The following is a 12108-nucleotide window of genomic DNA, read 5'->3' on the forward strand; positions in this document are numbered from 1 at the left end:
TTTTTCTCCTTCAACAGCAAACCCCAGGGCACAGGCGGAACCCATCAAACCAGAGCAGTTTGGAATCTGACTCTAATTACCCCTCCATCTCCACATCTGAGGTCGGAGACACAGAGGATGCCCTCCAACAGGTGGAGGTGAGTAAGACAGGCTCATGGCTGCTGTCTGTGCTCCAGAGGGAGTGGAGCTGCTTTGGGTTTACCAACTGTGTAGAGATGTACTCTACTGGCTGATGGTGACCAGAGTGTCCACAGGCTTCTTTCTGACCAGGGGATCACTTGGCCTGCAGGCAACTTACAGATCCTGGAGTCAATATTTACTGTGCAAAGAGATAGATTACTGTTCACCTTACCCACTATCCAGAAAGAAAGGAAGAAGGTAAATCCCTGATCCTTCCTCTTATAAAACTGAGAGCCTATTGCAGAGAGGTAAATGCCTGGCTTAAGAAGGAACAGCTTAGGTGAGGATGTGGAGAAACGGGAACCCTCTTGCACTGTTGGTGGCAATGCAAACTGGTGCAGCCGCTCTGGAAAACAGTGTGGAGGTTCCTCAAAAAATTAAAAATAGATCTACCCTATGACCCAGCAATAGCACTGCTAGAAATTTACCCAAGGGATACAGGAGTGCTGGTGCATAGGGGTACATGTACCCAAATGTTTATAGCAGTGCTTTCAGCAATAGCCAAAATATAGAAAGATCCTAAATGCCCATCAACTGATGAATGGATGAAGATGGGGTTTATATACACAATGGAATACTACGTGGCAATGAGAATGAAATCTTGCCATTTGCAGCAATGTGAATGGAACTGGAGGGTATTATGCTAAGTGAAATAAGTCAGAGAAAGATATCCTATGTTTTCACTCATGTGGATCTTGAGAGACTTAACAGAAGATCATGGCGGAAAGGAAATGGAAAAAATAGCTACAAACAGAGAGGGAGGCAAACCATAAGAGACTGTTAAATATAGAGAACAAATCGAGGATTGATGGGGGGTGGGGGAGAGGGGAAAGTGGGTGATGGGCATTGAGGAGGGTACTTGATGGGATGAGCACTGGGTGTTGTATGGAGGCCAATTTGACTATAAATTATATTAAATACAACATCAGAGAAAAGAACAGCTTAGTCATTAAAATGGAAATAATTTATCATCCCCATTTAGTATAGCACATATAAAATAGCCATAAATATGCAAGAAAAATTTTTTTCCTGACTTAGAAGCTGGGTAAAACTCAGAGAACAACTATTTGGAATATTTGGAACCACAGATATTTGCCGAGTGACTATATCTTTGTCAGTAATAGTCCCAGAGTTTCTGAATACTGTACCACACAGTGGACTTTGTAACCTGTGTGTAATTTTCCCAAAGGTAGACAGACACAAGTTTTCCTCCGGCATCTGAAAAGAAGAGAATCACAAGTACATAAAACCTTAAGCACGTGAAAGGCAGACCTGGAAGAGAGGCAGTTGTAAATACAAACGTGCTTTGAGCACATCTTTGTGCAGGGTGCTGCAGGTGAAGTAGTGGTCACCAAGCCAGGGACGGTCCCTGCCCTCGCAGAGCTTGTCTGGTGGAAAGTCGGCAGTAATCAGGTGACGGGAGAAGTTTGTAATAGAACCTCAAGCGTTCGGTGCTAGAAAGAAAAAGTATTGATAAGAGACCGCGAGTGACAGGGTAAAGGTGGCAAACGATAGAAAAAGAGGTCCTTGGGATGGGAACGTGTTCTCTCGTACAGTTCAGTGTGGTCTGCTGCTCGCCGTAAGCACTTAGCTCATGTTAGCTTGAGAGAGGCCATTGCTGTCACCACTGCAGCGTCCGAAGTCTGGATCCTGGAGGCTTCAGTCATTTAAACTCCAGACATGCCACCAGGCGTATATGTGGCCATTTCTGTGCAGACGTAACCACCTCCATCAGCAGATTGACCTTCTTCAAGGAAATTGAGGCTGGTTCTTGGGATCAGCCAGGACAGCTAGTACAGCGCTGGCTAAGCGCAAAGTGCTCGTGAAATGCTACACATGTACTTTAAAGATCCACATAGATAAGCTCATGCAGATACACCTGTTTGTACATGCGCACCCACACACAACAGAACCCCAGAGGGCAAACCCAGGCATGAATCCAAAGGGAGAAAATCTGGGAAATCGATGCTCTCGGGTCTATGGAATAAACAGGTTGCATGGCCGGGAAGTCTTGTGTAGGTTCTGTTTCAAGGTACAATCAAATGGTGTTTGACAACACATTTGCAGTGATTAGTAACCACATCGATTCTTCCATCAGGAAGTGTCGAGCCTGAGTTTGACAATTTCTCTGGTATGAGACCATTTCCATCAGGGAACTCTTTTAACTTCCAAATAAAATGGCTGTGTCTTTACTCTTGGAATGTATGAGTGGTTATCTTAAGTGGCTCTCACAGGAATATAAATGGGCCAGACTCAAATGTCATCTAGACAGAAAATGAGCCTGGAGTGCCAACTTCACTCTGAGAACTGATGGTTGGTTGGCATTGGCTCTGCCTCTGGGGCGCAGGTTGATGTTTGTACAGAGAGAGAGGACAGGCAGCTGATACAGAGGCAGGCTGGGAGGTGCCATATGTCCCCTGAGGCAGCTGTGCTATTGAAACCTCCTTCCCGGCTCCCTGTGTTCCCCTGAAGGACATCGGCCTGGAAAAGGCGGCCATGGACATGACCGTCTTCCTGAAACTGCAGAAGAGAGTGCGCGAGCTGGAGCAGGAGAGGAAGAAACTGCAGGTGCAGCTGGAGAAGAGGGAGCAGCAGGACAGCCGGAAGGTCCAGGTGCGTGCTGGGGCTGCAGGCCTGCAGAGCGGCCCCCAGGTGCCGGCGTCAGCACGCTCTTTCCCAGGGTTCACGTGGCAGGGTGACCACTTGGGCTTATGCAGGTGCTCGGTTTCAGAGAGGAGCTTCCACCTCGTGTTGGTGTCACACTGAGTCTTCTCTACCTGCCGACGCCCCCAGACCACTCCAGATGGACAGGAGTAGGCTTCCCAAGTGCCCCCAGGGCAAGGGATTCCCAGTGGCGAAGCTAGGGAGAGCCTGTGGCATTGTCACCTATTTGCAAAGGGCACTAGGATGTGTGATTAAAGTATAAATACAAGCCAGAGTCTAATTTTAACATAGACAAGTGACTGTCCTTTACCTGGAGTCTGGCATGGACTTCAGTCTACCCCCCACTGGGTTAGGGGTAGACCAGGTTTGTGGTCACTCACTTTTCTATCCCATGATTGCTCCCTGGCCTCAGTCCAGATTATCATCAGTGGGTCTCAAAAGGGTATGTCTTGAGACCTTAGCGTCCCCAGATGTATCACTGTCTCAGGGACCCCCCCCGGGTACCTATGCAATGCTCAACACTGTGGTAGAGCCAGGTCGTAGTAGGTATTCAAACTGTTTATTACACAAGAGGAGATAAAAATATAAGAAGAAAAACCCCTAGCCATTGAGGAATTTATGATCCAGTTGGGGGGACCAGACACATAACACAGGTGACAAGTGAAAACATCAATAGGGCTCAAATAAATGCAAGTTTGGGTACAGATTGGCACTGTAGGAATAAAACCCACTGAAGTTAGCAGTGATAAGGAGATAAGACCCATGTGTTATTTGTTGGGAGGTAGAAAGACCACTTCCAATGGGATAGAAGGCCAGTTCTGACACTAGTCATATCACTAGCTGGACCTCATCATGGGTTTGTCAGAGGTCTTTGAAGCCTGACTTGCCCATTGTGGAGTTCAACCCCCTCCCCGCTTCTCAGGCCTGCTCCCTCCTCTACACATGGTGTCCTTTTAGTGGTAACACCTGGCTTCCCTTTCCCTTCAAATGTGATACAGACATTGGTCTGTATTGCTAGAATATTCTCTGGTATTCTGAGCACAAAGTGGGGAGGTAAATCTTGTTGGTGGACTTCAGTCTCTCAGGTGGATTAGACTGGAGATTGAAGGGGTTAGATTTACAAACGATTCAGTCCATAGAAGAGAAGGAGCCCTGACAGGCAAGCACAAATCAAATCTATGAAAAGCTACACAGACCACATCAGACCATCCCTGATGTAGAAGTCCCCAGCCCACCCAGCTACCCCCAAAGGTCCAGGCTCCAGATTCCTCACCACAGAAATGCCAGATAACTTTGAAATCTTGGCTTTAGGCATTCTCTTTGTCTTGCTACAAAATAAAAAGGGATATCCCTTTCTTGAAAAGTAATCCTTGGGGGTGCCTGGGTGGCTCAGTCAGTTGACCGTCTGACTCTTCCTTTCAGCTCACTCAGGTCATGATCTCACGGTTCATGGATTCAAGCCCCGAGGCGAGCTCTGTACTGACAGTGCAGAGCCTGCTTTGGATTCTCTCTCTGCCTCTCTCTCTGCCCCACCCCCTCTCTCAAAATAAATTTTAAAAAAGTTATCACTGAACAAGAGTTAGAACTATAGGGTTGGCCTGTAGCCCTGAATGTGTATTGAGGATCTCCCTTTAAGGAGAAAGATCTTGTTTCTGCAGAGTTTAGTAAGAAAGGCAGGAGTGGGGCAGGGGACGGAAGGTGTGGAATCCCTCTACAGCACTCTACAGGATCATGTTCTTGGATCTGCCCCTGGTTCCAAGAGGAATCCTGAGCCACCTGAATCTTTCCTCCAGAGAGATGTGGCGTGGGGTCGCAGCTACAGAGAGAAGTCTGTAGATTGCGCCATCAGTATGGGAGTGTCAGTCTGCTGTGAGGATGGGGCCTCTGTGACAGCCAGGCTGTCCCTGTGTTTGACTTCCCATCCAGCCAGCCCCCTTTCTCAGGGCATAGCAAAGTCACTTTTGCCACCAGGGTGATTCCAGTGGGCTGTCCACTTAGAAACATAACTGCCAGTCCACCTTAATACAGCCCCTTGGACCATGGATGATCTCTATTTTCTGAGAACCGGATGCACTCAACAATTATCCATGGCCATGCGGCAAATCCACGCTCCACAGAACACAAGTGCAGGCCTCTCACTGGGGCAGAGATGAAGAGCCCACTCTGAAGAGTCCCATCCGGTACCACTAATGGGGTGGGAGCCAAACAGAAACTGGTACCCTGGACAGCGGCTGTCCCAGGTTGCAGGGGCAGGAAACCATGTGGTCCGTGCAGCAGCCCTACATCTGGACAGTCTCCAGGAGGTGCTCACATCCATCCTGGTCTGTATGCCTGGGCACACCTAATCCATGCACAGCAGGGGAGTGGCCTTACCTTGGACTTAAGGTTGCTAGCACTGCAGATTAAGCACTGTCAGGTTTTAGCTCCAAAACCCATCTTATTCAAGGACTTTCACCCACTACTTAAAATCACCCCATGCAGCTAACCATTTATGAAGGTGTTTCTGCCCCTTCTTATTGACAATTCAGGTTCAGTAGCTGCCAAACAATTATAGGAGTCATTGGTTCACTGAATATGATGGGCTAGCATTACAGCTGTTGCTCTCCACATTCCTTGGAATTGAAATCAGCATTTACTGAGCATCGTAGGGGCCAGCTGCCAGAGTCCCTGTTGTGGGGTGATATGGAGGAAGCAGGCTTCTCCACAAAGTGCTTAGTGATTCAGTTGGGAAAACTGAATACACATGTTCACACACACCCCCAAAAAACCAAAGGTAGCTCATTAATCTCCTTAATAAGCACGTAATTATTATGTATTAGCCTTAAGAAGTACATAAGTGTTATGGTGCTGGTTTCCTTGGCTGCTGAAACAAAATCCCACAAACTGGATGGCTCAAAACAACAGAAATTGATTCTCTTGTAGTTCTGGAGGTCAGAAATAAAAAAGTAAGGTCCCAACGGGGCCATGCTCTCTTAAAGGCTTTTGGGGGGAATCTCTTCCATGCCTCTCTCTGAGCATCTGGCATTGCCAGAAACCCTTGGCATTCCTTAGCTCCAGTTCCTTGACTTGGCACTGTATGACCCCAATCTCTGCCTCCATCATCATGTGGTATTCCACTGTGTGTGTGTGTGTGTGTGTGTGCGCGCGCGAGAGAGAGAGAGAGAGAGAGAGCGCGCGCGAGCGAGAGAGAGAGAGCGCGAGCGAGCACGCACATGCTATCGATCTCCTTGTAAGGGCACCAGTCGTATTGCATTAGGGCCCATCCTTATGACCTCATCTTGACTTTGATTTTATCTGCAAAGATCCCATTTCTAAGTCACATTCACAGGGTACCAGGCTTTGGACTTCAACGTATGTTTTGTGGGGACATCATTCAACCTGTAGCACAGTGTATACATATTTATATGCCTAAGGACCTGGGAATGACGTTATGGAGACGGTGAAGACAGGCAGGAGGATAATTTACGGAGAGCTTCCTGGTGGCCTGAAGTAGGGTACTACATTCTGGAGGCGGGAAGAAAGCAGACACAGAGCAGGGAGTGCGGGCAAAACGAGCATGTCTCCTGTGGTTGAAAATATCACCATGGGACAGCTGCCTGTGGTCCCTGCTCACCTCTGTCTCCTCATCCGTGCAGGTGGAACAAGCAAAGAATGACCTGGATTTGGACCAGGATGCAGATCTAGCCTACAATAGTCTGAAGGTAAGATTGTCGGCCAACAAGTTCCCCAAACTCATACCCTGTGGAAGATGGGTGAGCAAGTCTGTGCATAAGTGGAGCCATAAGCGGGCAACTTGACCCTTCAGTTTCTCCATCTGTGAGATAGAGGCAAATGTGTACTTACTACAAGGAGCCATAATCTCTACTTACAGGAGACACCAACTATAGGTGTCCCACAATTTAGTTCAACGTGGGCCCTAACTACCTGCATTTAGGATAGACCCCACTGGTCAGGGCCCTCGTCCCTCAAGACTGCCCTCATTTCAGATGCCAGTCACATTGGTAAGTCCCCAGGTTACCCACGCTTCTGTCCACTTGGCTACCAATCGGGTTCCCGTGACCCCCCTCCTCAGGTTTGATCACATGTTAGAGCAGCCCACAGAGCTCAGGAAAGCATCTTATTCGCTACTCCTGGTTTATTCTAAAGGCTGCAGCTCGGCAGGCGAATGAAGCAGGCACAGGTGTGTGGGAAGGGGCCCAGAGCTTCCACGCCCTCTCCAGGTGTGCGCTCCCCCCACACCTCCATGTGCTCATCAACCAGAGGCCCTTGGAACCCTTCACCTACGGGTTTCCATTACACAGGCACCAGTGATAAAATCATTGGCCATTGGTGTTCAGCTCCGTCTCCAGCCCTCCTCTTTCCCTCTCCAGGCATCTGTGGGTGGGGCTGTAAGCCCCAGTGCTTGGATCTCAGGATTGGTTCCCAGGCACCTGGTCCCTCTCCTCATTGGCATGAACTAGCTGGGGATGAAAGGGACTTATAATGACTAACAAAGAACACTTCTCTCACCCTTATCAGGAAGCGCCAAGGGTTTTAGGACCCCTGAGCCAGGAACCAGGAGCTAAGACCAAATAAAACAAAAGATGTTCTTCTCACCTCTGTCACTAGGAACCTGGGCCAGAGGCTAAATATATGTTGTTATGTCACATATGTCTTACTTGATACAGTTTGAGTTAAAGGAACATATGGACAGTGGGGTGAATTCACTTTGAAAAGAGATCCAGACTTGCATGGAGAGATGTAAGGCAGAGGGATGTCCCCGTGCACGCAGTGCTGGCCCAGCGAGAGCTGGTAAGATTGGAGGGTGCAAGGCCTCAGGTCCCAGGGCGAGCAGGCCTATGTTTACTACAGTGATGGAGGTGCTAGGCCTCCTGCCGGGGGGGGGGGCGGGGGCACAGAAAAGGGCATCATAGCATTCCCCCTCCCCTGTTTCCATTCCCAGGGGCTTGGGAATTGATCCAGTCTGGCAGGGTCAGTCCGGTCCCACTCACAGAACTGCAGATAACTCTGCTCACCACTACATTGCCCCAGGAGAACAGCCCTGAATCATGCCCATGGCTTTTTGAACAATTAGGGTCACAGAAGTGGGTGCTTTGTAAGGGTTTTCCTTTTTTGAGTTATTGATTCAGCCTTATTTTCCACATGTGATATTTAAAGGTTTAAAACCCCGTGAGAAGGGGAGTGGGTGTGACACATGTCTGTGGTGCATGCCTTCTGCATGCCATTCCTCAGCTGCCTTCCCCAAGCAAGTGAACGGCAGGCTGTTTTAGAACTGGAAAAGATAAGGGGCATCTGGGTGGCTCCGTGGGTTAAGCATCCATTTTCGGCTGAGGTCATGATCTCGCTGTTCATGAGTTTGAACCCTGCGTTGTGCTCTGTGCTGACAGCTCAGAGCCTGGAGCCTGCTTCGGATTCTGTGTCTCCCTCTCTCTTTGCCCCTCCCCAACTCATGCTCTGTCTCTGTCAAAAAACATAAACATTAAAAAAAAAAAAAAAACAAAAAAAAACGGTAAAGTGGGTCTAGCCCAGTGGGCCTCCAGGAGTGGTCCTGGGACCAGCATCATGGCAGGCATGCTAAAAATGCAGATTCTCAGCCTCCTCCCAGACCTGTATCACAAGCTCTGAGGTGGGGCCCAGCAGTCTGTTCTCAGCCACCCGCCTGGGGTTTCCATTGCCCACTCAAGTCTGAGAGCCACTCTTCTAGTCTATGGGCAAAGTCCTGCCTCCAGGACTCCCATCTTAAAGTCTGCTTAAAATCTCGCTCTGCGTTCGGCTCCTGGGGAAGATGCCCCACACTGTTCCTGCAGGCTACATCTCCACTGCTAGCTCAGGGCCTGGCTCAGAGAGGGTTCAATGAGCGCTTGTCCCAGACTCTTGAAACTCCATGACCATTCTGCTCTGTTAGGCCAGGATTCTGAGGCTACAAGACCTGGTTTTCCCTTCGTTGTCTCTGGTGAAACCTGACTTGACTTTTGCGCTGTCTCAGAGGCTGGTGTCCGGGAGGACCAATGCTGGGGAGGCTGGTTGCATTTCTTCTCACTTAACAGACCCAGACGCTGAAGGAAACAATGAAAAATGGGGCTTTTAGGCAAAGCCCCGTCAGCCTGTATTTAATGGGCCCCTGCTGTGTGTCCAACTGAATGCTTCCTGAAGGCACGAGGGAAGGAGCTGTCCTCTGCCCTCCCAAAGTGTAGACTCTGCCTGAGCAGACCAAGATCGAAGCAGATCATGAGTCTGCACACCAGATTATTCAGCCCTCTTTTCCAACCCAATCCTTACCAAATTGGATTTGAAAAACCTGCCCACAAGTACATGGGTGAGATGAGCCTACTCTGGGAAGGACCCCTTGACAAGTAGTGATTTTTGCTGAAACAACCAGAATTTCAGAAGTTCCCGCTGATCCTTCTCTAACGCATAAAGGGACAGAAGCACACCATTTGGGTACTGGTCTCAAGGCTTAGGCATGCCCTCCCTGTGGGGGTGAGATGGGGCGGAAGGGTCCTTGGGCTGGTTGCACCTGGCAGAGATTGCTGGAGGAGGCCTGATATAATGTGGCCAGGCAGGGTGGGATCAGGTGTCCAGAATCGTGGGCTCTAGCCCTGGCAGAGGTTCCTAAACTCACTGTGAGTCTCCTCTGCTCAGTCCTTAGCTCCCTCATTCAGGAAATGAAGATTATTTAGATGGTCTCCTAGTTTTGTGGTCCTATGTCTCTGTAATAATTGTGCAACCAATCCCCACTTATCCACCATTTGGGGATTTGGGGGGAAATTTTGAATCCCATATATCCCAAGACCCTAAGAGTATTATATATGTGAGTACCAAACTTTCTATGGTCTGACTTTGTGAAATCCAAAGCTAAATATTACACCCAGAAAACTTAAAATACATTCTAAAGTTGTTTTGATGGCATTTTTGCACACAGCTTTTCTTCTGGCATTGACAGTTGGTGGCTTTCCGTGTGACCGAAACAACAAAAGTGCGTTCCTAATATACTCTAAAACATTGGTCTGTGTGGTGCTCCTTGGAATAAGGGCATTGGGTAGGAAGGCTCTCTAGACAGCTAAGTTTGGGAAATCCTGGGATTTTTATGCTCTCTTGGAAAGTCACAAAGTGCATCAATAAGTTTCTAGGAAGTCTAATGTTAAAAGCATGTTGTTTAAAATTAACCTGGCATTTCCTCAAGGGTAGGTTTCATGGCCAGATACACTTAGAGATAGGAACACTATTAATCTGTTTGGGGAATGCGGTCCTAGAGGCCTCAGGTCAGATGCTTCACCCCAATAACTTAGGGTTGTGGGTTCAAATCCAGGCCCCAGTTTTAACTATTACTGAACTTTTCTCATGGGTTTTAGTGTTAAAACAAGAAGGTTGTGGGGCGCCTGGGTGGCGCAGTCGGTTAAGCGTCTGACTTCAGCCAGGTTACGATCTCGCGGTCCGTGAGTTCGAGCCCCGCGTCAGGCTCTGGGCTGATGGCTCGGAGCCTGGAGCCTGTTTCCGATTCTGTGTCTCCCTCTCTCTCTGCCCCTCCCCCGTTCATGCTCTGTCTCTCTCTGTCCCAAAAATAAAAAATAAAAAAAACGTTGGAAAAAGAAAAAAAAAAAAAAAACAAGAAGGTTGCTCCAAGCTTCACAGGAGGGACAGGGCAGGCTGATTCCGGAAGGTGGAGGAGGAAGCCCACATGGGGAGAGGAGACTGTTCTAGGTCCAGAAGGAGATGGAGTGTGCTGCTCGGGCTGTCTTCCAGAGGCAAGAGCTAGAGTCAGAGAACAAGAAGCTGAAGAACGACCTGAATGAGCTGAGGAAAGCCGTGGCTGACCAAGCCACACAGAACAACTCCAGCCACAGCTCCCCCGACAGCTACAGCCTGCTGCTGAACCAGCTCAAGCTGGCCAACGAGGAGCTTGAGGTTCGCAAGGAGGAGGTGCTCATCCTGAGGACGCAGATTGTCAGCGCCGACCAGCGCCGACTCGCCGGCAAGAGCACGGTAACAAGATGGCAGCCCGGTTGGGCTTGCCAGGGGGCGACACTAGGTAATACGGACGGTGTTTTGCTTACGTAGCTTTACCCGTGAGCACTTTAAACCTAAAAAAATGCAGGCGCGCTGACTCTAGGGTCTCGTCTAAAGGGAAAGCAAGGTACTTGCTGCCTTCTCAGCATGACCTTTCATGGGAGACTTTGCTGGAAGTCTCTAGAATCTTCTGAAGTTACTCAATATGAACATGTTCAAAAAGAACAAGGCACAGAATTAGAAACAAGGGCAATGGCCTGAGCAGCCCCCTTGGCCTTGTTTTTCACCCCATGCTTTGTGTCTTGCTGTTTGATTCTGAGGCAGAGTCAGTCTTTTCCTCTAAGCCCACCCAGGGTGGCAAGTCCAGCTTAGCATTTGTTCCTAATGTTTTCACCTTCTGGGACAGAGTGGAGAGTGGGAAAGAGGGGACAGAGGCCACCGGGATCAACTCTGGACATGGCCCTGGGATGACTTAGAGAGGGATAAGTAGGCAGTCATGAGTGTGGAGGACCAACTCTGAGACAGATTTTCACCCTGTCCTTCAGATTTGGGGGGTGCTGTCACCTCAGAGACACAGTCACTGCCATCCTCCCTCACAGTCCAAGTTCGGGGCTTTTGCAGCCAGGCCTTGTCATTCTGTGCCTTTGAAAGTACCATTCCTGCCTGGGTTTAACTGCTGTTATCCGAGGTCATCCTGAGCCTTTGTTTTTTCCCCAAAAGCTTGTTTTTTGTTTTTTTATTTTTCTTAATGTTTGTTTATTTTTGAGAGAGAGAGAGAAGTGAGGGAGGGCAGGGAGAGAGAGGGAGATGCAGAATGCAAGGCAGGCTCCAGGCTCTGAGCTGTCAGCACAGAGCCCAGTGAGGAGCTTGATCTCATGAGCCGTGAGATCATGACCTGAGCCAAAGTCAGATGCTCAACCAACTGAGCCACCCAGGCACCCCTCAAAAGCTTGTTTTGATGCCTCTGTATATACAAAGTCTATAAAGTCGTTTTGCAACAGTTGTTTATGTAACCAGAGTTATTTCTCTTTTAACCTGGGACCTTCTAGGAGCCGAACATTAATGCCAGAACAAGTTGGCCTAACAGTGAGAAGCATGTAGATCAGGAAGATGCCATCGAGGCCTATCATGGGGTCTGCCAGACAAACAGGTAAGTCCCCCCTCATGGTAACTAGAGGAGGCAATGGAAAAGGGTCTTGCCCAACCTGACATGTGATGGCTGTTTCTCAGACACTGCTCAGCATCAGGGTTTATGTA

The 12108-nt window shown here is 48.9% G+C and overlaps 1 protein-coding gene across 1 annotated transcript in view; it reads left to right on the top strand.

Moving 5' to 3' along the window:
• Window positions 1-12108, top strand: part of MYO5B (myosin VB) — a 340809-nt gene that overhangs the window by 300736 nt on the left and 27965 nt on the right. Inside the window, 5 exon segments of the mRNA XM_030336665.1 lie at window positions 18-137; window positions 2653-2793; window positions 6480-6545; window positions 10588-10827; window positions 11901-12001. Of these exon segments, the coding sequence (XP_030192525.1) occupies window positions 18-137; window positions 2653-2793; window positions 6480-6545; window positions 10588-10827; window positions 11901-12001 (668 nt within the window).

Source organism: Lynx canadensis, chromosome D3 (assembly GCF_007474595.2).
Source record: "Lynx canadensis isolate LIC74 chromosome D3, mLynCan4.pri.v2, whole genome shotgun sequence".
Taxonomy (NCBI): domain Eukaryota; kingdom Metazoa; phylum Chordata; class Mammalia; order Carnivora; family Felidae; genus Lynx; species Lynx canadensis.